The following is a 25,887-nucleotide window of genomic DNA, read 5'->3' on the forward strand; positions in this document are numbered from 1 at the left end:
CTTTCACATATTAATCACTTGCCATCTTCTATTAATACAATTAATCACTTTACAACGAAAACAGCTCAAGATACAGCTTTATGCCCAGAATCTTACAACAGAGCAAACAACACAGAGAAATTTGCCATCACATTATCCAAGAAAGGGAGCTAAGGTAAATGAAGGCACAAGGATTAGTTCTTTACTTTGGAGTACTTAGCAATGTGTCATGTGAAGCTGCAAATACACATGGAGAGTTTCTGTACAGAGCTTTTCTTTTCCGGGTGATGGTAAATACGACAGCTGAAAAGACTCAATACCAGCCACTACATTCTCCTGCAATTCTAATCTTGGAAAAGGCCTAGCAGATCAAGGAGCATAGAGAAATTCCTCCAGCCTCCTCACTTAAAAAGAACTTAACAGGAGCTGATACATTTGGTAATGCAGAAAGGGCATTTGCAGTAAAGCTGACAGAAAAGAACCATCTTAACCCACATGATTGTTTTGGTAAAGACCCTTCTTAGGATAAACAGTGTCCTCCATCAGAATCTTTAATGGCAGGTGATGCACAAGTCGAGGTATCACGACGCATCTCTCTTGCGTTTCGCTGCTCTCTGGTTACCCTATTTATCTTGACATTTTCTGCCACTTTTATTTTATTTTTTTTCTCCACCTCGCGGCATTTTTAGGTTAAGTGGCAAAAGCAGTGGCCGTGGATTATGAGAAACCGACCACCTTAGCAACTAATACATCCTTGAAATGCCAAAATTAACAGCACCAACCTTCCTATGAGCACCTGCAGCAGCTGCAGCTGCTGCAGCAGCAATTCCATTGAATGGTGAACTTGCATGCAGCAGGTTTGCCCCCATTGTTGAATCAACCTTTGGCCCACCTGTAAGATAGAAAGGGGAGGCTCTCATGTCAAGAGCTATCTCTGGCGCCATATTGCTGTTTGCACATGGTTGGGATGGTTTCTGCTCCACATAGTTCGCCCCTGCCATTAATTGGTCCCTCTCAGAACAGTCCAACTTGTCCGTGCTTCTGTGATAACAGTATGCTGGTTGTTGAATTGTGGGCTGCTGCGGAAGCACCGCATTCCTTATCAACCTTCTTGGATCGTAGGGATCTTTCACACTCCCGTTTTCATATGGTATAACCGGTCCAATAATTTTTCCTGGTCTAGCTGAAAGGAATTAAGAACAAGATATACATCACTAATATTGCAAGATTAGGAAAAAGTTGGTGACTACTTCATGCACTGAAAGCACGTACCTGTTGGGATCCTTTGAGGTGCCTGTGACGCCCTTCCCATATTTCCATTAAACCGCTCCATATCCCGGGTATTCTTACATGCCTCATCTGATATTGTTCTATCTCTCAAGGAACCCATATTTGACTGTTCCTTGGGAGGGATTGTAGTGGAGTGAACAACTGTAGATCTGCAAGGGTACAGCTTGAAGATTATTCAAAGATACGACAGACTGCAAACACTAGGCTAAAGTAACACTGAATAGGTAGAAAACCATACTAATGATATAAACTCAGTTGCCAAAAGACATAAGCACCAAAACTGAACACATTTTCTAATGCAACTTAAACAAATTGTAAGGGACTCTGAGCTAAATGATGTACTCGCATACTGCCTGACCATATTGTTGTCAACATCGCATGCAGAAAAAAGATGGCAACCACAGACTAAACAAGTGATAAGATAAACTACCTGGGAAGAGAGACATGCTTCCTGTCTAATGGAACGACTGGACCACCTTTACTACTGTTCTCCTCAAGGTGAGTAAATTGCTTCCTAAATTGATCGACAGCACTGCAAAATGACAAGAAAATTTTGCTGCTGACAATGAATATGAGCAAAACAGGAAGAAAATAATAATAATGAACAGTCAGCACAGAGGGAGAGTTTTATTTGGTGGGTGGGAACCTTGGATATAGAAAAGTTGTCCTTTCTGTGCCATTGACATAGTCTTTGAGCAATTGGGGATGATATTCCAATATCTCTCGAAATATAAGTTCCCTAATGTCTTCTTTTGTTACTCTTCTACGCTCAAATTCAAACTCCATTTTGCTGATCGGTTGACAAGATGGTTCTCTCTCCACCTTGGACAGGCCTTTGAAGTACGGATCTGCCAATGCCTGGAAATTTGCCATGTATGAAGCATCACAACAAGATTAAAGTTTACAAGGATAAAGACACAAACTACCAGCTATACAGTGCAATACCACTAAAATGATATGATGCCATATAATGGAGAAATTCGAAAGGGGAAACTATCACAGAGACATGTGGATACCTCTTCAGCAGTTGGTCGATCTTTAGGATCAAAAGCTAAAAGTCTTTCCAATAGCTTAAGTGCTAATGGATCTGCATTGGGGAACTTCTGTGAAAATGGTACGGGTTGTTTTTTCCTCATGCTGCTCAAATACCTCCTTGCCTTGTCATTCCGGACCTGGGAAGAGAAGACCAAAACATGGTAGATAAATAAACTTGTTCTTTCTCATTGCATGGCAAAGTGCACCTTTTCCAAGGAAAATCAGATTCACTTGCTATACCCGAGAAATTGTATCTAAGGATGGTGTCCCCAGAAGGTCGGTCATCAAATCCAACTGGTGAACCACATTTTTTCCAGGAAATAAAGGCTTCCCTGTTAAAACCTCAGCAAAGATGCAACCAATGCTCCAAATATCTATAGCCGGAGTATACTGCAATTTGAGGATTACCACATTAACATCCTAAATATAAAGTAAATACACCATACTCAAAACATAAAGTTGTCAGCAATTTCATCACAAGTACCTGAAAAAAATGATATTTCAGCTTGTAGACAAAAGTTCTACCTGGACAAGCATTTCTTTCATTACTTGAAATTTAATGTCCTTTAAAGTTAATGAAGAGACCCCAAATAAAAAAGAACCAAATGTATCATGTATAAAAACCCTTATTCAAGAGACTTAGACTTGACACAAATCACAAGGATGCGTGATAGCTTTACTATCATACTCAGTCACATGTTCATATACAGAAAATCAAGACTAGCACAAAATTTTAACAGCAACTGAAAGGCAAAATATGGCGATAAAACCATTTTATGCAATAAAATTTTCATATGAAGCTTCAAAAGAAGAGTAGACTGCAAAAGGGACAACCAAAATTTCAGGATAAATAAAATAATAAAGTACACTTTATGGCATTTTGACCATTATAATGAGGCGCTAATACTTTTTCATACAGTGTGCAACATTCCTTAAGCACAAAGATGACATAAAGTTATGTTTCTAAACACAGTAAGACAATCAGTGGAGCACTTAATAGTGTACCTTGGAGAAAAAGGATCCACATAGCTCAGGAGCTCTATACCATCTGGTTGCAACATAATCCTGCATAATGTTTCAAAGCTTAAGAATGTAAAAGAATAAATAATAACCATTTATTTTTAATAAGATGAAATAATTTGACAATGGAATATACTCGATAGACAATGCAACCAACAGTAGATATTGTTGAAGGGGGGAAAAAAAGCTCATCCTCTTGACATACCGTCCAAAAAATTGTTGTCGGGGTATCGCTGAATGCAACCCTTGCTAGTCCAAAATCACAAATTTTAAGTTTGCAATTTGCATTAGCTAATATGTTCTTTGGCTTTAAATCCCTGTGATAGACATTAGCTGCACCCACATATGCTCAATATTAACATAATGCGCAAGGTGGTTAAAAGAAACTACAGCAAATGTTTGTAACATTTTTATCCAAAATCAGATCAACAAGTCAACTAATAGAGAGGAGTAAAAAACATGGAAAGTAAATTCACATGATCAATTAACAAGGACATCTTGCATGGCAAAGAGTACAGGAAGATAAACAGTCAATCAAGAAAATAGTAGACAGATGTGAACAACTAAGACATCACATGAGCACTGAGGCTATGAAACCATTAAGAACTTATGAGCCTACAATCCATGTATTTGCATTAAGATGCAGGTTTAACTTATCCTAGTTTCTTAACAAAAAAACTGAAGCAAGCTAGTAGCAAGGAACCACCAATTAGAGGAAAGAAACAGGCATATCCCAAATGCATTACAAAATACAATGAGGAAGTACGACTGAAGGACTACATTACGGAACATCACTTCATGAAAGCAGATAAAACTGAAGATAGAATGAAGACCCCTACCTGTATGGATGTATTTCAGTGCTCGAAGCAGCTGATAAAGAAAGAACTGATAATGCTCTTTAGTTAAATCATCATTAGCCTTGATGACTTGGTGAAGATCTGACTCCATAAGCTCAAAAACAACATAAATATCCTTGAATTCTCTCCTTGATGGGGGCAACATTATGTGTTTGATCTCAACTATGTCAGGATGTCTTAGAAGTCTGAGAAGCTTAATTTCACGGAGGATCCGGGCAGCATCAGAAATGTGCTCGAAGATATCATGTATTTTCTTGATTGCCACCTTTTCTCCAGTATGCGTATCAATAGCTGAACAAACAACTCCATAGCTTCCCTTACCAATGACTTCCTGAATTTTGTATCTATTTGCATCACCATACTCCGTGAAAAAATCCATCTCTGGTGAACTCTGAGAAGGATTGATCAATTGCAATATATATAGTCAATACCGTGTAGTTCATAGATGATGGTGATCATAGATAGGTGGAAAAGAAATAGATATCTACTGCTGATTTCATTAATTGCACCACACACAGGGTCTTAATAAATTGAATATAGTAACAGAAATATTTTATGCGAACTACATGTTACAAAGTGCTCTAATTAAGATGACATAAATCAGAACAAGTAACAGAAATAATGCCAAATTATCGTTTTTACAAATCCAACCAGATCTAAACAATTAAGACAACTTAGAACTGAAGATTGTTAGATGTTCATTTAAAAGAACTGTAACCCCTTGTAGAAAGAGGATGTTAAGAAAAAGAAGCAGCACAAGCATCAACCATAAATTTTACATACAAATAATTCAAAATTGACATGTTTCTAAATCATCTGAAAATTGCAAACTATATATAAGCCAGGCTGGCAGACACTCGCATATTGTTTCTTTGTTTCTCCTTTATCATAGTTTAATCTTATCTCCATGTTATATAACTTATCGAGATAAAAGAAAATCCAAGAGAAACCACTCCTACCAATTTGGAAAACAGGGAGAAAAGGTAACTAAATTTGATTTTAAATCCAAGAAAATGAAGAGCCCAAATCCCATCAAAGGCGGACTATGAAGCAGCAAAGAAAAGCTCAGCCGTAAAGATTAGGCAAAACAAATGGTATATGATTGATGATATTTAGGTCATGTTGTAGCATGGAGAAACATGAAGATAAGTCATACCAATAAAAGTAGGAAGTGGGTATAGAACCAGATTCAGAGAAAACAACTGCGCAATAAAATTGAACATGTCAAGATAACAAAGAGGTAAAGTCGTATATCTTTCAAGAGAATTGTACCTTCTACCGCAAAGATAGAGGACAATAAAGAGGGAAGAAAGGCGAAGAAAGGCATCTAGTAAGAAGGTATATTCATAGAGAATAAATGTGTCCACAAAGAAAAGAAAATCGTAGCAAACTGATATAAAATCAACGTGATTCACAAAGAAATAGCTAGCCTTGAAACGAAGAACAAAGAGGAGAACCAAACGAAAGAAAGAACAGACGAACAAGACGAGAAAAAGACGAAAGAGAAAAGAAATGGGGGAAATAAGATCGAATTCACACACAATTTCTTAATCCCGAATAATCCACCATCACCAAATCCACAAGCCAAAACAGATCTCGGACCCCAAAATCCAATAACTCAAGCTTGGATCGAGAAATCCTCACCTTCTTCCTTTGATCCTGCTGCATTTTCCCGCAGATCTCCAAAACCAACGAACCAAAATGCCACCTTTCGCTCCCCCCTCCACTTCTCCAACCCTTTCAACTCGAATTGAAGACCAAACCCAACAAATCTACTCTCAAATCATCCGCATTGGCCACGCCTACCCTCTCCTCCTCGATCCTTTCGGCTCACCTCACTAGCCTGCAACAGCAAGGGCGAGGGCAGAGAGAGAAAAGAGAGGGAGAGCAAATAATGGAATCGGAGAGGAGAGGAGAGGAGAGGAGAGGAGAGGAGGAATGGGGGAGGGGGAGGAGAAAGGTGAGTTCTTGCCATGAATCTAGGGCGTTTTATTTTCCTTATGGACGAAACTGCCCCTCACCTTCCACCGCGTGCCGCATGCCACCGCAGTGGTAGCGCGGTAATTAATGAGCGGTTCGGATCTCGGTTTCGGGTCGGGTCTGGCAGGTACTTTGCGTGCGTGTTGGGGTTCTGGGTTTGGACTCTGTGAGCAGCCTGGAATCTTCTGTTACCGTTGCCATAGATAGTAATAATATTTCTTTTTTCTCTATTGTTTTATATCATTTTATTTAATTTATAAGTTGCATGGTGGGTTAAAATAATGGAATTAATCAAAATAAAATTTAAAAAAGTAATGGAATTGATATTGCAACTACAAATTGGGTTTATAAAAAAATTAGGTGCCAGTTGCCACTACTGTATCAAATTGATTTCTTGAAATATTGCAAGAAAACAAATTAAATTATTGGTTATTATTCTGAGGGATGGTATTTTGATCTTATCATGTTTTTTTAGTTTATCTTCTTACGGAAAGACCAGCGCATTGAAGATGGCCTCATATATAAATTAGGAGAACAAATATGATAATATCTCTTTTTAACACCGGTCTTACATTTGGCTACAACGGCAATACAACACTATAATAAAAAAATATAATATCAAGTCCTACGACACAAATAAGAAACAGTATGAAGCATGGTCCTAAGATTTATAGGATCAAAATGTTTAAAGTTAGATGCTGCTCTATCGCGATTCGATAACTAAAAGCACATAGTCCTACATATACTTGAAAGGTTGGATAAGTGAGATCCCCTATCTACAATAAAAATAGAAGAAAAGGAATGTTCCGAGAGGAGCACAACTTGCAATGTGAATCTTAAAATTGTCGGCATGCTAGCTCAGAACTACAAAGGCGATAAAACGAAAACATGTAACTTCATCATCGCCCAACACTAACACGCATCCAAGCACCATGTGCATTGGTCGACATCTCCATAACAACCGTCGATTATCACAGTAAGACAGGCAAGAGGATGAGGGGGGGCCCTCCTTGACCTGCACCACACCCATCAGATACAGTCTAGCAAGGGGAACATGCTATGCAGGACAAAGCAAGCCCTCTATAGATTAGAGAGAAAGGAAAGGGGGGAGAATCACCATGCCGGTGAGGAGAAAAGGGAGGCAATGGTGATGGTGTGTCTGCAACAGCAGTACGACAATAAAGACAGTGATAGGCGATAAGAAGGTGACACGGAGGAGGTAGATGTAGGCGGAGAGAAGGGAAGTGGCGACGGATCTAATGATGATGAAGCAACTAAAGAGGAGGACAGTGACGATGAGTGCAATGGAGATTAGAGGAGAGGGAGGAAAGAGCGATGACAAGGCACATAATCAACAGAAACTAGACGTATACCTCGAAGAAAACAACTAAAGGAGGACGGTGACAAAAGGAGGAAAGATGGATAAGGAGGAAATAAGAGAGAGAGATGCGATAGAGAATGGAAGGAGGAAAACTCTTAGGGCTTGTTTGATTTGAGGCTAAGCAATTTGATTAGTTGGTCTTATTTCTTAGTCTTAATTTTTTAAAAAGTAAACTCGGTTAGATATAAAAAAGATAAAAAGATATTTAATTACTGAACTAATTCAGGAACTCAAACCAAATGGGCCCCTAAAGAGGCGAGAGGGGAAAGTCGTCTGCAGTGATAAGGAAGACCATCAAGATGAAGAGAGAAAAAAGCTAAACCTAGCATAACTCTCAGTTAGGGCCCAAAGTACTTGATTTTATCATATATAATGTGAGATATTATGTATGTAGGTGCTAAAATTTAAAACTTTGCACTAAACTAATTTTAATATATATATATATATATATCAAACAAACATATTGAACGTTTCCTCCTAATTAACTTTATTTTAGTTTAGTAAACTCTTAATCACATTTCCCTTTCAAGAAAACAACTTTGTATCTGTAAAACACTTCATGATGGTGATTGAAAGGAGTGGTTCAATTAATTAGATTCCTAATCGGAGATAAATAGTAACTATGGGATTTATAGAAGTAACCGTCTCTTCATTAATTCCAATATAAGAACTCTATATAAACATATCAATATATCATCATGCTTCCATCACAACAATTTTGCCTCATGGAGTATTGTAAGGCTTTGTTATTTAAGTAATTTAGTTAGCTAAATTAGGGGCAAATATAAAAATATTCATCTGATAGTGTCGGTCCACGTAATTAAATGGTAAGACTTATGTCATTTAATAATTAAGTTAGTTAAGATAATCTCAATAGCATATCTACCAGTATCTCTGAAATTATCAAAAATTAATTTGACTTAGTTGTTCAATATTAATATATAAGACATACATAAGTAACTCCTTTTCTTTTATTTAATTTATAATTAACCTACGAGTTTAATTTTATAAATATATATGCAATTAGAGATTAAATCAGCAAAATATAAGTTAAAAGGCGAGCGGATTGAGTAATTTTGACCTTGTGGTAAAATGAGTGCCGTTGTTTTGAACCAAAATAAAATAAAAATAGACCGTGTTGACCATTTAGATACCCTAAAATGGTCTATTTTCTTAGCTATTTGGAGACAGGCCAACTACAATTTGGCCGTTCGGTTTGACCACGACATGCTACCAATTTGATCGTTGGTGCCGTAGTCGTTCTCATAGGTTAGTAGTCAACCTCATGACTTTTGATCAACAATCTTTGAAGGGGATAAATTCAATTAGTGAGCTTAACGAGCAAAGCCGAGAAGAAGAGAAATAATTAATTCTAGTAGAGAGGAGAGAGAGGGAGCATAGTTTAGAGCCTACTTATCAAGTCTAACATATAATACCTTTTTTTTTTTTTAAATAATAAAAGTTGCCATCACAAATATACTTGAAGCCCAGTGTAGGGATTCGATCATATCATATACTTTACCATTGACGAGCACTTAAAATCATACTAAAACGACTACCTCTTTTATGTCCATTATATAGTCATGATCACTCTTTCCATTCAAAGTTACTCCCAGATTATTTCATACTGCCCTGTTTTAGATCTAAATAATAAGACAAAAATATACATAAATAAATCTCTCTCTCTCTCTCTCCTCCCTCCTCAAAAGTGTGTGGTCTTCAGCACTCTGCATGCCCCTCCCCATATTGAGTCACGTGCCGAAAGACCTGGCATGCACGTCAAGCACCACATCCACATACCTACGTGATGTTGCTTTACCGCCACGTGCCACTTATCACCTCTCTCTCTCTCTCTCTCTCTCTCTTCTTCTCCTTCTCCGTTGAAACAAAACGTAAGAGTACAAAAAAAAAACCTCACGTAAACGTTGGCGAAACGGTTGTTGTGGTTATTGACACGCCTACGTTTTCTTATATAATTAAATGCAATTCATATATGTATATGTAATTAGCTGTGATTTGGAATAATAATTGGGTTCCCTCGGTTACACGTGACGTGAGTCATCTCACTGGGTGTCGGTGTCGGTGCCTCCGTCCACCGTCTCACGGATCAACGACGACCATTGCTTTTTTTTCCCTCTTACCTCTTTTAAGCTAGCGTTGGCCTCTCACTGTTCCTTGGGATAACATAACAGTCCTTTGAATACTATTACTGGTATTATTTAATTTGGAATGGCTCGGCTTACTGTGGGGTTATTATTGCCATTTTCTATGGTAGGTGTATGGATTGGTACACCTCAAATGTTGCTGCTATGTTAATATCACTATCCACTACTCTGTCGTAGTAATTAGAGTCTTAGTGTGAGGTCACCGAGTTAATTAAGGAGCTAAGACACGTGTATGTTCCATAATCACCGACGAAATTGGGATATAGATGTAAGGGATCAATCGATGGAGACCGGTGTTTAAGCTTCAATGTTCGAGCGAGTGGTCTAGTATACACACACAAATAAGTAAAATAAATAATTCTAACTTGGATGACATGTGAAGCACATGCCCACATGCCTTTAGGCTAATCGAATAAGAGACAATCATCATGTACCCATGCATGATAGATGATGATATATATCATATATATATATATATATATATATATATTTATCTCATGCATGTCCCTATTGTACCTAATAAGCATTACTCTTGTACTCAAGTGTGTCCTTAATTTCGTATTAGCTTTGTGATAAGATTAATCAAGAACGTGTCCCACGAGCCGAATTCCTCCCCAGTCACGTGAAATCGATATTTTACCGACCTGGCAACCTAGCAAGCATTAGTTTAATCCAAAAAAAAAATAATATTTCAGCAGTTGGTACCCGTTCCGATTAGAATATAAATATTTGTTTCGGAGGGTGGTTTTGGTCAAATTTCAAAGGGCCTAGATTTTGGACTTGAGATGAGACATTTTTATGCCGATTTCCACTCTCTCTCCAAATGGGATGTCTCTTTCACTAAAAGCTAAGTAGGACCTAATTGTATTACAGCGGGCAGGCAGTACTGGATTCTGGTTAGGGACCCAACTGCTACATTGGGGGCCAACTGTTGGGTGGAATGAATGCTCCAATTCAGTACATCTGGAGGATCGTCCAAAATTGGATTGGGTAAAGAGATAGATAAATAGGCCTTGCTTGAATGTCGGTCATTGAATCCTACCAGCTTTTTGACCATCCACCCTAGATTAATTCTTAATTCTAACGGTCCTTAACCGAGAGATATGGCTTGTTTCGTTTCAAGCTAAGCCCCCAACTCTCATAAATTAATCTCATTTTATACTCTTGACTTTTTGAAGAGAAAATCTAGTTAGATATAAAAAAAATATACTTAATTACTAAACCAGTTCAGAGAGAGTCTAAACTCATAGCAAATAAGACATAATAGATTTAGAGCTTTCTCTTCCCCTTTTCTCCTTCGATTCTCTTCCTCTCTATTTATTTCTCTCCATATGTTTTAACTCTCATGCTATTGTCTTTTCTTAGGTTCCAGTTAGTTATTGACGGTTTGATGTCTTATCGCCACCCTTTTTTCTCATTCTGTTGAGATCATTCAATCTTTATTGCATTTGTCATCATCGACCTCCCCACCATTGGATCTATCTCCCATCTTTCACCTCGTTTTTGTCCAGCCCTTTATCGAATGATATCTCCTCACTGTTCACTGCATCCTCACTACATGACTCCTATACGACTTCTACCATGTTGTGCTTGCCCTTCGTTCTTACCATTCCTTCCTTGTTGCTCCTAACTTGTTATCGCCCTTCTTGATTCAAACTCATCATCTCGCTGCATCATCCTCACTTCACTCCGATGAGAATGATTGTTAGAGGTGGCCTTTGAGTGGTTGATAATTATTTTATTTTCCTTCTTATTTTCTACCGGGTCAATAGTCATAGTAGCTAGACTGCTTCAGTGTTACTTTATATTATCTTTTTTTTTCTTTACGTATCAAACTTGTAACATATGTCCATTCCTATCATGCTTTCCCTCCGCTCTCATCACTTCTCCCTTGCTATTCCTAACTTGTCGCCCTCGTTGTTTTTCTCAATTCAAACATGTCGTTCTTGCCACATCATTCTTCCTTCTCTTTGATGAGAGTGGTTGTCGAAGATAGTCTTTGGTTAGTTCTTATTTTCTAGAAGGTCTCAATTGCTAAACTATCTCAAGATACTTGTCGGTTGTGACGAAACTCAAAAATACTCGTCAGTTGTGATGAAACTATAGTTAGCTGATCATTATGTATATTTATAGAGTGTTATCTTACTTAGATCTTGTTTGCCCATTGAACTTGTTGCTCATTTATTTAGAAGTGGGACTACTTCTAATTATTATTATTATTATTATTATTATTATGAAACTTATAATATCTATTTTAGAGTTAATAGAATTGGAAGCCAACAGGCCTTTTATTTATATTTTGTTTAAAACAAAAGTGGTCATTTATAGTTCCTAACTAGTGATTCGGGCCATTTTAAGCTATTTTTCTCTTGATAAGATTACTAGCCGACATCTAACCCCTGTTCTTTTGGTGTCGGTAGGATTATTTTTATGATTGCTCGTATCCCAACATAACTATCTACGAACTAATCGACAAGATAACAATGCGAAGTCCACGTCTAGAGTTTATTAAAATCAATTTTAAGAAATAAATGTACTATTTAACAAGCTTATAATAATAATAATAATAATAATTATTATTATTATTATTATTTTAAAAAGCATTGTGAAAATTGACAAGCCTCGGCATAGACATCGTGAAGCTAGTTGGCGTCACTGTCATGCAATCCAACTGGATTTTTGGCTCGAGTCATGTGTTCGTCTAAAGCCAGCTCATGCATCGACTCATATTGTCGGGCATTCGACTATCAATAATAATAGTAAGGCTCGTAATAATCTGGTCAAATAACCTTTGGTTCATGCACACGACCTAACTCGTCACTTAATTTGACCTAACTAATCAATCTAGATTCAATTAATTTGCTTCTCACTTTACCCCACTTACATGGAAAGCTAATTAATTTCTTTATTAATTACATAAGAGCTAAGCAACAGTTAACTTTAGACGAAAGGAAACAAGAAAACACCTAATATATGTATGCATTACAAAAGAGGGTAAACTGGTCTGGTGATTAACGTGGGAATCACTTTTAAAGTAGAACACAAAGCATATACTTCGACATCGAAGCCATTTACGCACCAAAGATCTCAAACAATTCGTAATGGAATATAATTAGGGTGGATTGGTTAGTGATGGAATCAGCATGGAGCCCATTTTTGAGTACATGAAATGGACGTTACCCAATCCTGCCTCTTTGTACATAACTTTGATGAGCTTGGAGAAGTCTCCATCATCTCCTCCAAGTGGGAGAAATGGTTCCTTTCACCTACCAATTTGCTCACCAAAATCTATCAATCTTCATTATTATTCTTCTTCTTCTTCTTCTTCTTCTTCTTCCTCATCTTATTGTTATTCGTAGTGACGTATGCACAAGGGATCGATCCTTTCTTTCTCCAAGTGGAGCAGCCGAAGGAAAGGAGAGCCACTGACCATGGCCACTAGTGGGCTTTTCTACTTGCCATGAAATGGCCTCCTTTGGTGGGATCTATAACCTAAGCTACTAAAAGGAGACAAGAGCTATGCTAGTGGAGGCATTTCATATTAGTTCTTACTTTAGGTTATGGAGTCATGGTCCTAACTTTGGGGTTCAGGGAAAGCAAAGTAATATAACATCCATAGGAAAGCAAAAGGAGTGGAGAATGGAGATGCACTCATGATAGAAATAGCCTCTTCCACTACAACTACAAATAGTACCATTAGGAACTTCAAAAGTTTAGGCCCTTGGGATGTGGACCCTGTAATGTAAGGAACTATTGTTACAAAGAGAGGTTTTATAAATTTAGTTTAGCTATTTTAATTGGGCCAAGCCCACTTTGAGGTTTTCTTGATCCTTGGACAACTCTCTTATGTACATGGTAATGTGTTATAACATGCATCTCTAGTAGCCTAGTATGCTTTGTTCTATTAGTCAAGCTCTTGGTGCCCCCAAAAATGCTACAATGGGATGTTTTAATAGAAAGAAACCTTGTTAAGGAATTGTAAGAAAATTGTAGTACCAACTTCAAATATAGGGAAATATAATAATTTTAGGTTGCGAATCTATGGCGAAGTTCGAAAAAGAAATAAAACATTTTTAATGAAAAATTTGGAAATGAAGCATCCATATGCGGATTTCTATTGCTTAAGAATTTATTATTATTATTATTTTCAACAAAAGGTAGATGCCCTGTTTCATTTGAAACAATTAAAACAGTTTTACACAGCAACAAATAAAATTGCTATGAACTATCCAAGTTATAGCAACACCATCCTGCATATCCCCTTAGCATATTAAAACACAACTACTACAAAACAACAAACAAACGACCAGAGTACACAAAACAAAACAAAACAAAACAAAACAAGCAAAAGGATCCATCATATGTAAGCAGACAGCTCCTTTGCTAATTAGTCCTCAAAATTCTGAGAAGTTCTCCGAATAGTCCAGGTCCTCTACCTCAATCGGCAGAGCCATCATCTATTGATAAATAAGAAGATCATTCTAAATTCTCTATGGCTAACAAGATAGAAGCTATATATATATATAACTTTAAGATTAATTTTCTTTGGCCTAGTAGTTCAGTCTTTTCTAAATTTAGCTTATGAGATGTCCTTGTCATACTGTTGCCTGTTGGTAGAGGAGATTAAAGTAAGGATTTCTTTTAGTACGATGATGGTAAGTAGAAGAGTGCACTTTAATTTTTTTTTTTTTTTGCAATGGCTGCTTCTCCAGGAAGATTTTGCATAATATCTATCCTTCATCAAGTTGATGATGTGTGGTTCATTCTTGTTCTCTATTAATTCTCGCCTTTCTATAGTTTATAGAGATGTTTTTCTTGATTGGAATGTGTTCTCCCTTTGAATTTGTCATTGTAAGTAACACCCTCATTCCCTTTGTTATGATTCCATTTTAATGTTTTAGCTCTACAAATTACTCAAAAATATATCATTGCAGACCCATACCTATGATTGTAGGGGAAAATTAAACTATTGTTGCATTGACCCAGAAAAGATGCATTTAAATTCAACTCATTTTTCCCTTGCATTTATTAATTCACACACTGTTCTTTTTAGATTGCTATTTGGATCTTGAAATTTGTTAAACATTCTCTATTTGCTTGACCCCATTAACGCCATCTTTTGCGATTTTTCTAACAAAAATACAAGTAGGACCCACTTAGATCAAAGATTCCCACACATGCATGCATGACTTCTTCCAGTTCATCATAAAAAGGAATCCCACAAGCATCATCCCAATTCCAGCTGAACAAATTACTTTCTTGCTAATTTTTTCATCTACCACTCTTCGCTGAGGCATACTCACAAACAGAAACAAGGCACGTCAACAAATTACGAAAGAAAAAGAGAGAGAGAGAGAGAGAGAGAGAGAGAGAGAGAAGTAAATCTCTCACCCACCCATCATTCTCTTCTTCCTCTCCAACCCATCGAGCAATCCGGCGAGGGTTTTCATCACGCTCACCTGCCCTTGGAGCGCCTCGATATAGTCAGCGGTCTCCTCGAAGAGCCTTTCCAACCCCAAGCCCTCGCCGCCGGGGACCATCCTTTGTAGCGCCCTCACCCTCACCTCGATCTCCTCTGCTTCGCTCTCCCCCTCCTCCTCCTCGACCAAATCCGCCGCCACCTCGGAAGGAGAAGGTGTCTCCTCCTCCTTTTGGGGTCTGTTGCGGCGGCAGGGGAGGGAGCCCGACAAGTGGCGGCCGTCGGAGGTCTTGATGCGTTTCCTTCGCTCGAGGATCGGGGAAGAGGGGTGGAGGAGGAGGTGGTGATGGGTTTTGGCGGCGGCGGTTGCGATGGTGTCTCTTTGGAGGCCCATGGAGAGTGGAGGTGGAGATGGGTCATAGGTGTGTGTATGTGTGTATATATATATATATATATATATATATATATAGAGGAGGGAAGGAGGTGGGAATAGGACTTGTGGTTACTTTGTTGATCATATAATCTGTTACAAGTGACACCAAAGTGGTATTACTTAATAAGCGCTTGCTTAAATGGCATCTAACTAACTTTCTATTTGTCTTTACTGACATTTTACCACATGAGCGATGGACAAAGCCCTATCATGTATGCATGTACCCATGCAGAGGACATGACAACTCCGGGCCTGCAATTAAGCACATGGAAGCATGTTAGCCCACTGAGGTAGTTATGGATGATGTGCCACGTGTTTGCAATATCCTGGACCTGGAGGCATCATAATACTCCCCCCCCATCCATGGCAATTTGGCACAATTATTGTTGCAATCTTAGTCCTCTAAATTAATCCTTTGCAATCCAAAGTCAGCCTTCTAATGCAAACTTTTTCTTGAGCATGCTAGTTTGATGGTAAAGCTTTTCTTCTTCTCTCTATAACTTCGTGCATTATTGGAATCAGACTACTAGCTCTCGTTGTTGCAAAAAAGTCAATATTGAGCTACTGGAATTATTGCAAACATCCAAAGCAACCCATCACATGAGACATGCACGCGTCCAACTCTACCATGCATGGATAATGAAATGAAATAAATGAGGATCCTACAGCAGCAGCGGCTACCATCTTCCACTGCCTCTAATTTCCAAACCAAACACACCATCTCTCCATGTGCATGGCATGGAAATATGGCATCCCCCACATGATGCCATCCCAGGCTGCGCAACATTGAAAAAACCAAAGCTGTGAACTATAACTTACCAGGCCATCCACGTCACCGTCCAGTACACAAGGGGATCCATTTCGTACGACTCGAATCCCTATTCCCCTCCCGAGTAGAGTTCAGTTATGAGGGGGATTCCTGTGGCAGGGGTTGTACAGGATCCGGTATGCGCTGCCCCTTGTGTGCAAATGGGTCCCCACCACGTGTCGAATGCGGCAATTTCGAGGCAAGACCAACATTCCCATGTACCCTGTTCAAGGGCATGTGGGGGAGATCCCCCTCATGTGTGGTGGTAGTCTTTGACAACGAGATGTGGGACTATTCCTTCCTTCCTAGTTCCTACTACTACTACTATTACTAGTTTGTGATGAGAGATTAATATTAGCAAGGAGGTATGAGGAATGGCAAAGGAGTCAGAGGTTGTCTCATGGTGGTTGTTCCCTGAGCTTCTTCTATATTCTTCTTGCCTTCTTGGTTCTGATGAAAGGAAGACATGATGTTGATGTTGCTCTGGTGATGTATGTATATGGGTCATGGGTGAGAGGGAATTCCATGTCATTCAAGCATGTGCATCACAGCCATGTGCCATCGATCGCCAAGTACAGCTTGGAATCGGCACCACCACTGCTAGAGATTTTGTTTGCTTGATTAATTCTTAATTAATCAACCACCCAGTCTTCTTATCCTTTGAGGGTAACCAGCCCACTTGGCTCATGGGCTATTTGGGCTCGGACCGGGCTGAAAGACTTTAGCCCGGTCTTTTTGTTTCTCAGGTGGGCATAGGCCGGTCGTTGACATAGGGGGAAACCAAAAGGGCAAGAGGTTAGGTTCATTGAACCTGGCCCTTTCACGACCGGAAGAGGTAGACAACTCGTTCTCTCTCTCTCTCTCTCTCTCTCTCTCTCTCTCACTTGTGGGTTCTGGCCCTTCACCCTCACCAAAAGTGCATCATCCACTCGCCTGCCTCTCTCTTGGCCGCCTCTTTGGTCTTCAATAAATATCTTCCGCGCTCCGTCTCTCTCCGAAAGTCACTTCCCAAAACTCCTCTCTTATGGCTTTCGCCGCCACTTCTTCTACCTCCTCATCTCCCATTTCCCGAAATCTGCGCCACTTCTCTCCGTCGCCATCCCATCACTCTTCTCGGCCTTCGTTTCCTCTTCTTCTACGCCATTGGCGTCGAACTACCATCTCCTCCTCCTCCTCCTCCTCTCCCTTCACGGAGACGAACTCTTTGGAGAGATACCAACGCGAAACCTGGGTATACGATTCTTTGTTCTCCACCGCTCCCCGCGGTGGTGTCTGCGATAGGGAAAACGAGATCGCCGTCCAGTTGCCCGAGCTTAAGAAGCTTCTCGAAGCGCTGCGAGCTGCAAGGAGCAATCTTGGTTGTGGGAATGGAGATTGCGGTAGTCTCGGAAGAGTTGCATTGGTGGGGACCGGGCCAGGGGATCCGGAGCTGTTGACCATTAAGGGGGTGCGGGCGATCGAGAGGGCCGATCTCATTCTATATGATCGATTGGTTTCCAATGAGGTGTTAGGGTTGGTTAAGGAAGACGCGAGGCTGCTTTATGTGGGGAAGACGGCGGGGTACCATAGCAGGACACAGGTAATATATTTGCGATTTGACGGTTTCTTTTCTGTGGATTGATGAGAAATAAGATTATTGCTATTGGATGTTTTGTGTTTAGGAGGAGATTCATGAGTTGTTACTGAGTTTTGCTGAGGCGGGTGCGAATGTGGTGAGGCTAAAGGGAGGGGATCCTCTGGTAAATTATTTGATGTTTTTGCGATACATTAGTGATATTTTGATTGGAGAATTAGGAAAGGTGTGATCTTTGGCATACTGAAAGTATCTAGTAATGTTCTTCTATCTGTCCGAAAATCATAATGCAATGATGGAATGAATTAGATCAAGTTACGAAGAGTACATGGGATTATTTAGAGAATATTATCTTGGATCTGATTATTTGCTGGAAATAAGTTGGGTTGACTACATTTATCCTAGTTAGTGGGCTGAATAAGGACTGTATATCGGCAATTTGGCTTATCAATGTATTACTAATTAAAAACCATTTGTTGGTAACTACTACACGTACTTCGTATCCTCAGTTGTTTACTTTCATTTCACACATGCATGTATTAGTACTGACATTGACAGATATAAAGCATAAGATGGGTAAGGGTATAAATGAATCATACTTCTATGAAAATTGATATGCTGTTCGTCAATGGATAACAAATTAGGGATATAAAACTTTGGCGGAAATTTTAATGTAGAGTTTCACACAGATAAATATTAACAACATATACTGTGCTTAAAAGTGATGGTATGTCCTACTAATAACATCAGATCTTATTCTTTACACTTGAGAAAGATAGTTATATTTCCCTTCATTGTGAGTAACATCACTGATATTTGTACGTCAGCAGGGGATTAATAGGTGATTGATGAGCATCTCAAGTGTTCTAACATATATTGTTGTATCTCTAGGTATTTGGCAGGGGTGGAGAAGAGATGGATTTCCTACAGCAGCAAGGAATTAAAGTTGAGGTTATTCCAGGTATAAACAAGTTCATATCTCAACAAGACAGAATGTTTTATGACTGGATATCATTAAATACAAACTAATCATTTTCAACATATGTAGGTATTACTTCTGCTTCAGGGATAGCAGCAGAGCTTGGCATTCCACTGACTCACCGAGGTGTTGCAAACAGGTAACATATGATCTGATGAGCTCCTTTCTCTGTGTAACCTCAGTTGTCTTTTATAGCTGCAATTTTTTAAAAAGTTTAATAGTTAGATGCTGGATATTCAAATATTCTGAGAATTTATGTATCAAAAGTTCCATTTCTTATTATGAACATACATTGGTGGAACCGTACAATAGATTTTATTTTGATATATGGTCCTTGCTGCAGTGTTAGATTTCTGACTGGGCATTCAAGAAACGGTGGAACAGATCCTCTATATGTGGCAGAGAATGCTGCTGATCCTGATTCAACTTTGGTTGTCTATATGGGTTTGTCAACTCTCCCAGCTCTTGCTCCAAAACTAATGAATCATGGCTTACCACCGGAAACTCCAGCTGTTGCAGTAGAACGGGGGACTACACCTCAACAACGAATGGTAAGCAATAAAATGTCGTCGTACTTAATTTGATTCTTATTATAAGTCTTCTAGAAAAATCCATGTCTTGTGTGCTTAACTCAAATTTCATGTTTTGTAAATCTTTTATATTTGATCAATGAACATTTTTTTGTTTGTTCCAGTAGCTATATATTACCTCACTGTTCTAATTATATCATTCTGTGCAGGTATTTGCGAAGCTAAAGGATCTTGTGAATGAGGTTAAATTGGCAGAGCTTGTGTCCCCAACATTGATAATTATTGGCAAGGTTGTTGCATTGTCACCAATCTGGTCTCAACAGTCTGAGCATGATACTTTGAAAACAAAACAGCCATGTGCCATGCAGACAAAAGGATAGATGTGTGTGTTTTGTGTGGGATTCCTGACTTCTGAACATGGAGAGATAATTTTACTGTACTCCGCAGGATTTATCAATTAAAATAAAAGCGGAAATGTCGACGGAGGCATTACTTGAGACAAGTGTGACAATTCTTTTGTTGACAGAAGACATTACCAAGAGAGCTGGATACAGAAGAAAAGGGTTTATGTTGCTCTGGCCCAATCAACTAAGACATGTATCTGATGCAGACAAAGCAGAGGCAGGGCATATCATGCACCATCTTTGCAGTCATGTCTGGCTTTTGCCCTAGTGATATGAAGATGGCATAGGAAAAGGTCTCACCCAGTGGTACATTGTGCTGCACAGCCTTCAGAAACACCTGGGCTTTCTGGAGTACTTAATTATATTCAATGATTTAAGGCTTATTATCTTTCCAGGCATTGGAGGGGGACAGGATTTCATTCTTTTATATTAAGGGATTGTGAGTCATTAACATTTATGCCATCTAATGTGCAACTTCAACATAGTGGATTGTTATTGGGTGCAATTTTCTATTGGCTATTGCTATTGTTGCCCTTCCACAAGGACCACATATCCATGCTTGTGAGATAACTAGCACCTTGTGTTGATTTTTCTCTTTGTTAGCAAGCTCCATGACGGTTACACTGCAAGATTCACAATGGTTTGATCTTGAATTTTCACATCTCTGCCAAATGTTTGTTCTTTATCCTCAGTGAACACTATGATAGTTCATTGTGCATTCGGTCTTTCTGTACAGAGGCTCTCAGTGCACTCAACGGTTTAATTTGAACTTTCCTGAGGAGTCCTAGGATGAATTGGGTTACGTTGTTGCATAGCATATTAGCATGCCATTATGTTTAGCTAAACCAAGATCTCTGTTTCAGAACACAACAATGAGTAGTTGCTATGAATCTAAGAATTTTAAACCAAAATTTTATTTGCTTGAAGTCGTCGCATAATTCATTTTACAAACTCTACATGAGCTTGTCATGAGACAAGTTATAAAAAAGAATGACCACTGAATAAAATCACAGTGATTGATTACCATCACTTTGTCATTGAAGGATGGTGCAGGAGTTGGCCGTTGGTTCTTCCTCCTTTTGAAGTATTTATCTACCAGTAATCATTGCAAGAACAGCTTCCATCTCTGAAGTGATGAAACCTTATTCTGTCCCGCACTATAATCTCACGATCATAAACCTTGGAGATGAATTTTGTGGCACGATGGCAATCCCTACAGACCCTCAAATTCTTTACAATTCTAATTGAGGTCCCTGGTGCTGTGTTGATTAGTCCAAAAGCAATGGCCAACTTCTCACTATGCTTACGAAGAGCAGTCTCCTTGTCTTCCTCGTCAATGTCAAGCAGCACTTCACCAACTTCAGGAACATAGCCAGCTTTCTTCAATTTTATAGCCATCTCATCCAAGAAAGAGTAGATCTGCTTAGTTTGCCGATGAGACCTATCACCAACAAGAAATTGATGGAACATTCCATCTAGTTCAATGGAGCTGCAGCCTGGGATCTTTCTCTCACCAGCTACCTCAATGTTCTTCCTGACATCCTTTGCATCACTCCATCTCCCAGAACCAGAGTATATATTTGCCAATAGAACATGACATCCTACATGCCTTGGTTCCATCTCGTTAATGAGTTTCCCAATCCTTGCTCCCATTTCTGTCTCTCCATGGATACGACAAGCTCCTAGTAGTGCACCCCATATGGCAGTGTCTGGAGCCATTGGCATAGTAGAAATTACCTTCTCTGCCTCTTCGAGGAGCCCAGCACGGCCGAATAGATCCACCATGCATCCATAATGCTCAATCTCCGGATCAACACCATAGACATTCTTCATCGAGTTGAAGTATGATCTTCCCTTATCCACCAACTTTCCATGGCTACATGCATTAAGCAAGGAGATAAATGTTACTTTATCAGGAGGGACATTGGCTGCCTTCATCCTTCCAAAGAGGTTAATAGCTTCAGCAGATCTCCCATGAACAGAAAATCCATTAAGCATGGCATTCCAAGGTCGAACAGTATGTTTCAGACTATCTTCAGTATTGAAAAGTTTCCATGCTGATTCTATCTCTCCACACTTAGCATACATGTCAATGAGACCAGCAAACAATCTGTCATTCATTTTGATCCTAGACTTATTCATGTATATGTGAATCCATCTTCCTTGATCCAATGCTACTAGATTAGCACAGGCTGAAAGAACAGCTGTTAGTGTGAATTCATTTGGTGTAACACCAGCTAGCTGCATCTTGCGAAACAGATCAATTGCCTCCATGAAACAACCCATCTGAATAGGAAACATCATCCATTATGTCTACCTAACAAACTGATCTAATTACATGAAGCAGGACGTCTCTAATAAATTTGGCATAAGAATACACAATAATAGTACTCCACTTGATGGAGGAAAATTTGCATGATATGCAGACACAAGGCTTGAATTCATTTAAATATTTGTCGGCTAAAATTGTGTGTGAACTCATGCTAATTGATAAAATCACATCCAGGAACTTGCTAGGATAGTAGCAATTCTATCGTCGAGAAAAGAGTGAGCCACTGATAATCAAAGAAAAATCCTGTTTGAACTTATATGGCAAAAGATATAGTGTCTACAGGTAATGTATAAGATTTTGCATGCATAAGATTAGGTTCTCAACATAATGCTCCGTTAAATATTTCTAGATTTTCATAGAGGAAAGGACACTTATGTAGCTAAGACTGGAAAAAGGATAACTTCAGAGCAAGAGTGAATATTGACAGAGCAAACAGAAGCTATTTTAGGGTAGAATGGCAATTACGACCATGCTTTATCCTTTTAGGGTTCTCCATTCCAACAGATATAAAAGGGGCAATTTCATCACTTAAAAATCACTACCCATAAGAAAAGAAATAATAACTTAATATTGGTTTTAGCTCAAATTAAATATGGGTGTTCGAACCCAACATCAAATTTGTGTTTTGTCGTTCTTGCATTCGAACAGGGCCACGACCATTCGAACAAATCACAATCAGAGTCTTGAGGGGCCCAATGTTTGAAGTTCGTTTGAAAAACGTTCAAACGGAGCGATGTTTCTTTGGATCACTTCGTCATGGGTGTTAGAATAGGCTCGAAGTCGTTTGAATGCGTCGTGGGTTTCTTTCCTTCAAGTCATGCCTATAAATACATTTATACTAGCTTTTAGGGCATGAAAAGAGAGAAGTTTTATAAGAGAAGATGTCTCTATTTTATTAGAGAGAGATTGAAACTTGAAAAAAAATTATATTTGCATCTTTTACTAGTGGATTGAAGCTTTACAATGACTATGAATATAGGTACATTGCTAAACCACGTAAATCTCGTCTCCCACTCCTTTTTTTTTTTGTAGTTTGTTTGAGTTTATATTCTTATTTATGGTTAGCTTACGTGATTAGTAGTCATTTACTTCTAGCATTTTTTGTTGTGCATTTCCTATTTAGTATTGCTATTATTTCATTAAATTTGCTATTTCTTGGTTTAATTTTTTATTATCCATTGCTATTCTATTTTATCTTATTGTGAGTTCACGTCCACGTCTTTGCGCAATATTTAAATCACCTATATTAGGAGATAAATGCAGTCTGACAAATACTACGATGGGAAAGAAGAATGTGGCTTAAGAGCTACCTGAATATATCCAGCAATAACCGTACTCCATGAAACCACGTCCCTCTGTGGCATTTCGTCAAGCAATCCCCTAGCGCTTTCTACATCCCCTGCAGCCACATATGCCTTGACAAGCGAATTCCACGAAAACAAATCCCTCTGTGGCATATCATCAAACATCTTCCTCGCCTCCTCCACCAGTCCACAGTTCCCATACATCCCGATCACAGCATTCGAAACAAACAAGTTGGTCCCGAACCCACTTCTAATCCCATGAACCCGAACCTGCTCGCTCTCCGCAAGCGCCATACTCGCCGAGAGGACGAAGGTGAAGGTGTACTGGTTAGGGCAAGGGGCGGAGGGATCGCGGAGCATGGAGCGGAAGAGGAGGAGGGAGGAGGGTGAGGAGTGGGCCTTGATGAGGGTGTTGTAGGAGAAGAGGGGAGGGGAAGGGGAGTAGTGGAAGAGGAGGTCGGCGTAAGAGAGGGGTGGGTTGGGGGAGATGGAGAGTAGGAGGTGGAGGAGTTTAGATGGGGGGAAGGGGTGGAGGAAGAAGCCAGAGGTGAGGAGGAGGGCGTGGAATTGCTTGATGCGAATGAGAGAGGAGGAGGAGGAGGAGGAGGAGGAAGAGAGGAGGGAGAGGAGTGGGTGGTCATGGGAGCTCAGGAAGGTGGTGGTTAGGTGGTGGCGGATTTTGGCGGGAGAGACGCTTTTGAGCATGGCGGGAGATGGAAGAATGGAAGGCTAGATGGAAAATCTTGAGGGTGATTATAAAATTGAATGGGATTTTTCTATTCCACACCCTAATTTTATTTTTTTTAATTAACCCCTGCATTTATATTAAATTATAGCAAGCCTCTTAATCCGGGCTGTTTTTGAAAATATAATGACAACTAGAATGCTTTCTCAAGATGATTTTGGATAGTTGAAAAGGTCCCAAGTGTCACAGAAATTAAAGGAGACAAACATACATAAAAGGATTAACGTGAAAGACCTTCCATTAGTAGAAAAGTGACAATAAGAAAAGCTACACACCAACTGCCAACTAAACTTCCTGTACGCCAACTCTAATCGAAGAGGATGTTATACCTACCTACTTATTAATAAGTCGGCTAATTGTACTATTCACTCCCATAACCTCGTATATATACATGCCATAATATAATCCTTGCAATAATTATACCTAAACCGCGTGATATATGTTATATGTTATTTAACAATTTAAACTTTATGTTAACTGATTATCTAATATGGTATTAGAGCTAATCTTTTAGATGTCATAGATTCAAACTTTGTTAGCTCATTTTTATTCATCAGCTGTCCACATGGCGGTAGGGAGATTGTAGTGTGTTAAATACATTATATGGATTATTAGTTCTTATTAATAGCTTAAGCTTTTAGATTAACTGACTGATTACTAACACTCACGATGTCAAATATGTATAAAAATTAACTCTTTTTAGAATTTATAATCAACAAAAGGAAAGAGGAATATGGAACTAATTTGGAGTGATTGAAAGTTATCTACCTACAACTATCATCTAATTAGAGCGTGTCTGCCTGTGCCCTTCCCTTCTTCTTCGTCTTCTCCTCTTTAGATTCTCTATCCTTTTTCTCATATTTGTGCACAAACCAGCATTTGTCGAAGGAATGGTGCTCGCGCAACAGCCCTTATGTGTGTCATTGGTCTTTTATCTCTTCTCCTCCATCATCTCCTCCTTGGATGCTCAATCTAGAACATTCTTGACTGCGTGGAGAGGTTTGAAGCTCTCCGCCTTCACTTACTCTAATCATACTAACCTTATGTTAGATTGGGGCAATAGAGGTAGGTTGGAGGGAGGCTGCTTTTTTCCTCTTTTCTGTCCAATTAGGCCAGCTCTTTGTATGGTTTCAAATTATTGTAAGTTATGAGATTATTTGTGGGGGTTCCTCTTTGCACCACAATTTCGAAGGTTCTTTAGGAATTTACCTTCTTCCCTCCTCTTTGTTAGGAGATTATCTATGTAATATTTTGTTTCATGTTACTCCTCTACAGTGGTATGTGATGAACACAAGATTGTGCGTGGCTAGGGCAAAATGTCACAATAGAGCTACTAAACATCATATATTTCTGTTCTTATATTCATGCGATGGCTAGTTTAATTATTTACAAATTTTTTATGCCAATCAAACCTAATGGCATATCATTTTTTATTGTAACATGAGTTCCATCCATGTTGTAGGGGCTTACTCAAAGAGTCGTTGTTCTACCTCGTTTATTTTCAGTTGGTACTATACTTGCATTTTTGAGTTGTTAGGTTTTGATATTGTTCTTTTATTATGTTATTTATTCGTATAAAAATCAGAAATTTTACTCATTATCTCTCCATATATCATTCTTTAATTGTAACTCTTAGATATTATAAATAAATTA

The 25,887-nt window shown here is 38.9% G+C and overlaps 3 protein-coding genes across 3 annotated transcripts; 1 reads left to right on the forward strand and 2 right to left on the reverse strand.

Moving 5' to 3' along the window:
- Nucleotide 1: 1 nt before the first annotated feature.
- On the reverse strand, nt 2–6,217 carry LOC140788262 (mitogen-activated protein kinase 10). The gene is made up of 10 exons (XM_073137444.1): nt 5,826–6,217; nt 4,164–4,572; nt 3,530–3,657; nt 3,310–3,369; nt 2,545–2,694; nt 2,286–2,441; nt 1,916–2,127; nt 1,700–1,801; nt 1,252–1,418; nt 2–1,162 (listed from the first exon to the last, which is right to left on the reverse strand). Exons 1-10 carry the CDS (start codon nt 5,847–5,849, stop codon nt 723–725), a joined length of 1,848 nt encoding a protein of 615 aa, XP_072993545.1. The 5' UTR covers nt 5,850–6,217; the 3' UTR covers nt 2–722.
- Nucleotides 6,218–17,111: 10,894 nt separating this feature from the next.
- On the forward strand, nt 17,112–20,358 carry LOC140789554 (S-adenosyl-L-methionine-dependent uroporphyrinogen III methyltransferase, chloroplastic). The gene is made up of 6 exons (XM_073139291.1): nt 17,112–17,946; nt 18,029–18,106; nt 18,832–18,901; nt 18,989–19,058; nt 19,263–19,470; nt 19,659–20,358. Exons 1-6 carry the CDS (start codon nt 17,392–17,394, stop codon nt 19,827–19,829), a joined length of 1,152 nt encoding a protein of 383 aa, XP_072995392.1. The 5' UTR covers nt 17,112–17,391; the 3' UTR covers nt 19,830–20,358.
- Nucleotides 20,359–20,733: 375 nt separating this feature from the next.
- On the reverse strand, nt 20,734–24,204 carry LOC140789553 (pentatricopeptide repeat-containing protein At3g62890-like). The gene is made up of 2 exons (XM_073139290.1): nt 23,496–24,204; nt 20,734–22,139 (listed from the first exon to the last, which is right to left on the reverse strand). Exons 1-2 carry the CDS (start codon nt 24,192–24,194, stop codon nt 20,946–20,948), a joined length of 1,893 nt encoding a protein of 630 aa, XP_072995391.1. The 5' UTR covers nt 24,195–24,204; the 3' UTR covers nt 20,734–20,945.
- Between the last annotated feature and the right edge of the window lie 1,683 nt (nt 24,205–25,887).

Source organism: Typha latifolia, chromosome 5, assembly GCF_019914945.1.
Source record: "Typha latifolia isolate L0001 chromosome 5, TyphaL0001v2, whole genome shotgun sequence".
Classification (NCBI taxonomy): Eukaryota; Viridiplantae; Streptophyta; class Magnoliopsida; order Poales; family Typhaceae; genus Typha; species Typha latifolia.

What these genes read in the sequence shown, in the direction of transcription:
- LOC140788262 (XM_073137444.1), bottom strand. Translation starts at nt 5,849, where the DNA reads ATGCAGCAGGATCAAAGGAAGAAG. An exon ending in CGACAACAATTTTTTGGACG is followed by an intron (nt 3,370 to 3,529) that starts GTATGTCAAGAG and finishes AACATTATGCAG; the next exon opens with GATTATGTTGCAACCAGATG. An exon ending in GTGGATCCTTTTTCTCCAAG is followed by an intron (nt 2,695 to 3,309) that starts GTACACTATTAA and finishes CTCAAATTGCAG; the next exon opens with TATACTCCGGCTATAGATAT.
- LOC140789554 (XM_073139291.1), top strand. Translation starts at nt 17,392, where the DNA reads ATGGCTTTCGCCGCCACTTCTTCTACCTCCTCATCTCCCATTTCCCGA. An exon ending in GGTACCATAGCAGGACACAG is followed by an intron (nt 17,947 to 18,028) that starts GTAATATATTTG and finishes TTTTGTGTTTAG; the next exon opens with GAGGAGATTCATGAGTTGTT. An exon ending in CACCGAGGTGTTGCAAACAG is followed by an intron (nt 19,059 to 19,262) that starts GTAACATATGAT and finishes TCCTTGCTGCAG; the next exon opens with TGTTAGATTTCTGACTGGGC.
- LOC140789553 (XM_073139290.1), bottom strand. Translation starts at nt 24,194, where the DNA reads ATGCTCAAAAGCGTCTCTCCCGCCAAAATCCGCCACCACCTAACCACC. An exon ending in TTATTGCTGGATATATTCAG is followed by an intron (nt 22,140 to 23,495) that starts GTAGCTCTTAAG and finishes TTTCCTATTCAG; the next exon opens with ATGGGTTGTTTCATGGAGGC.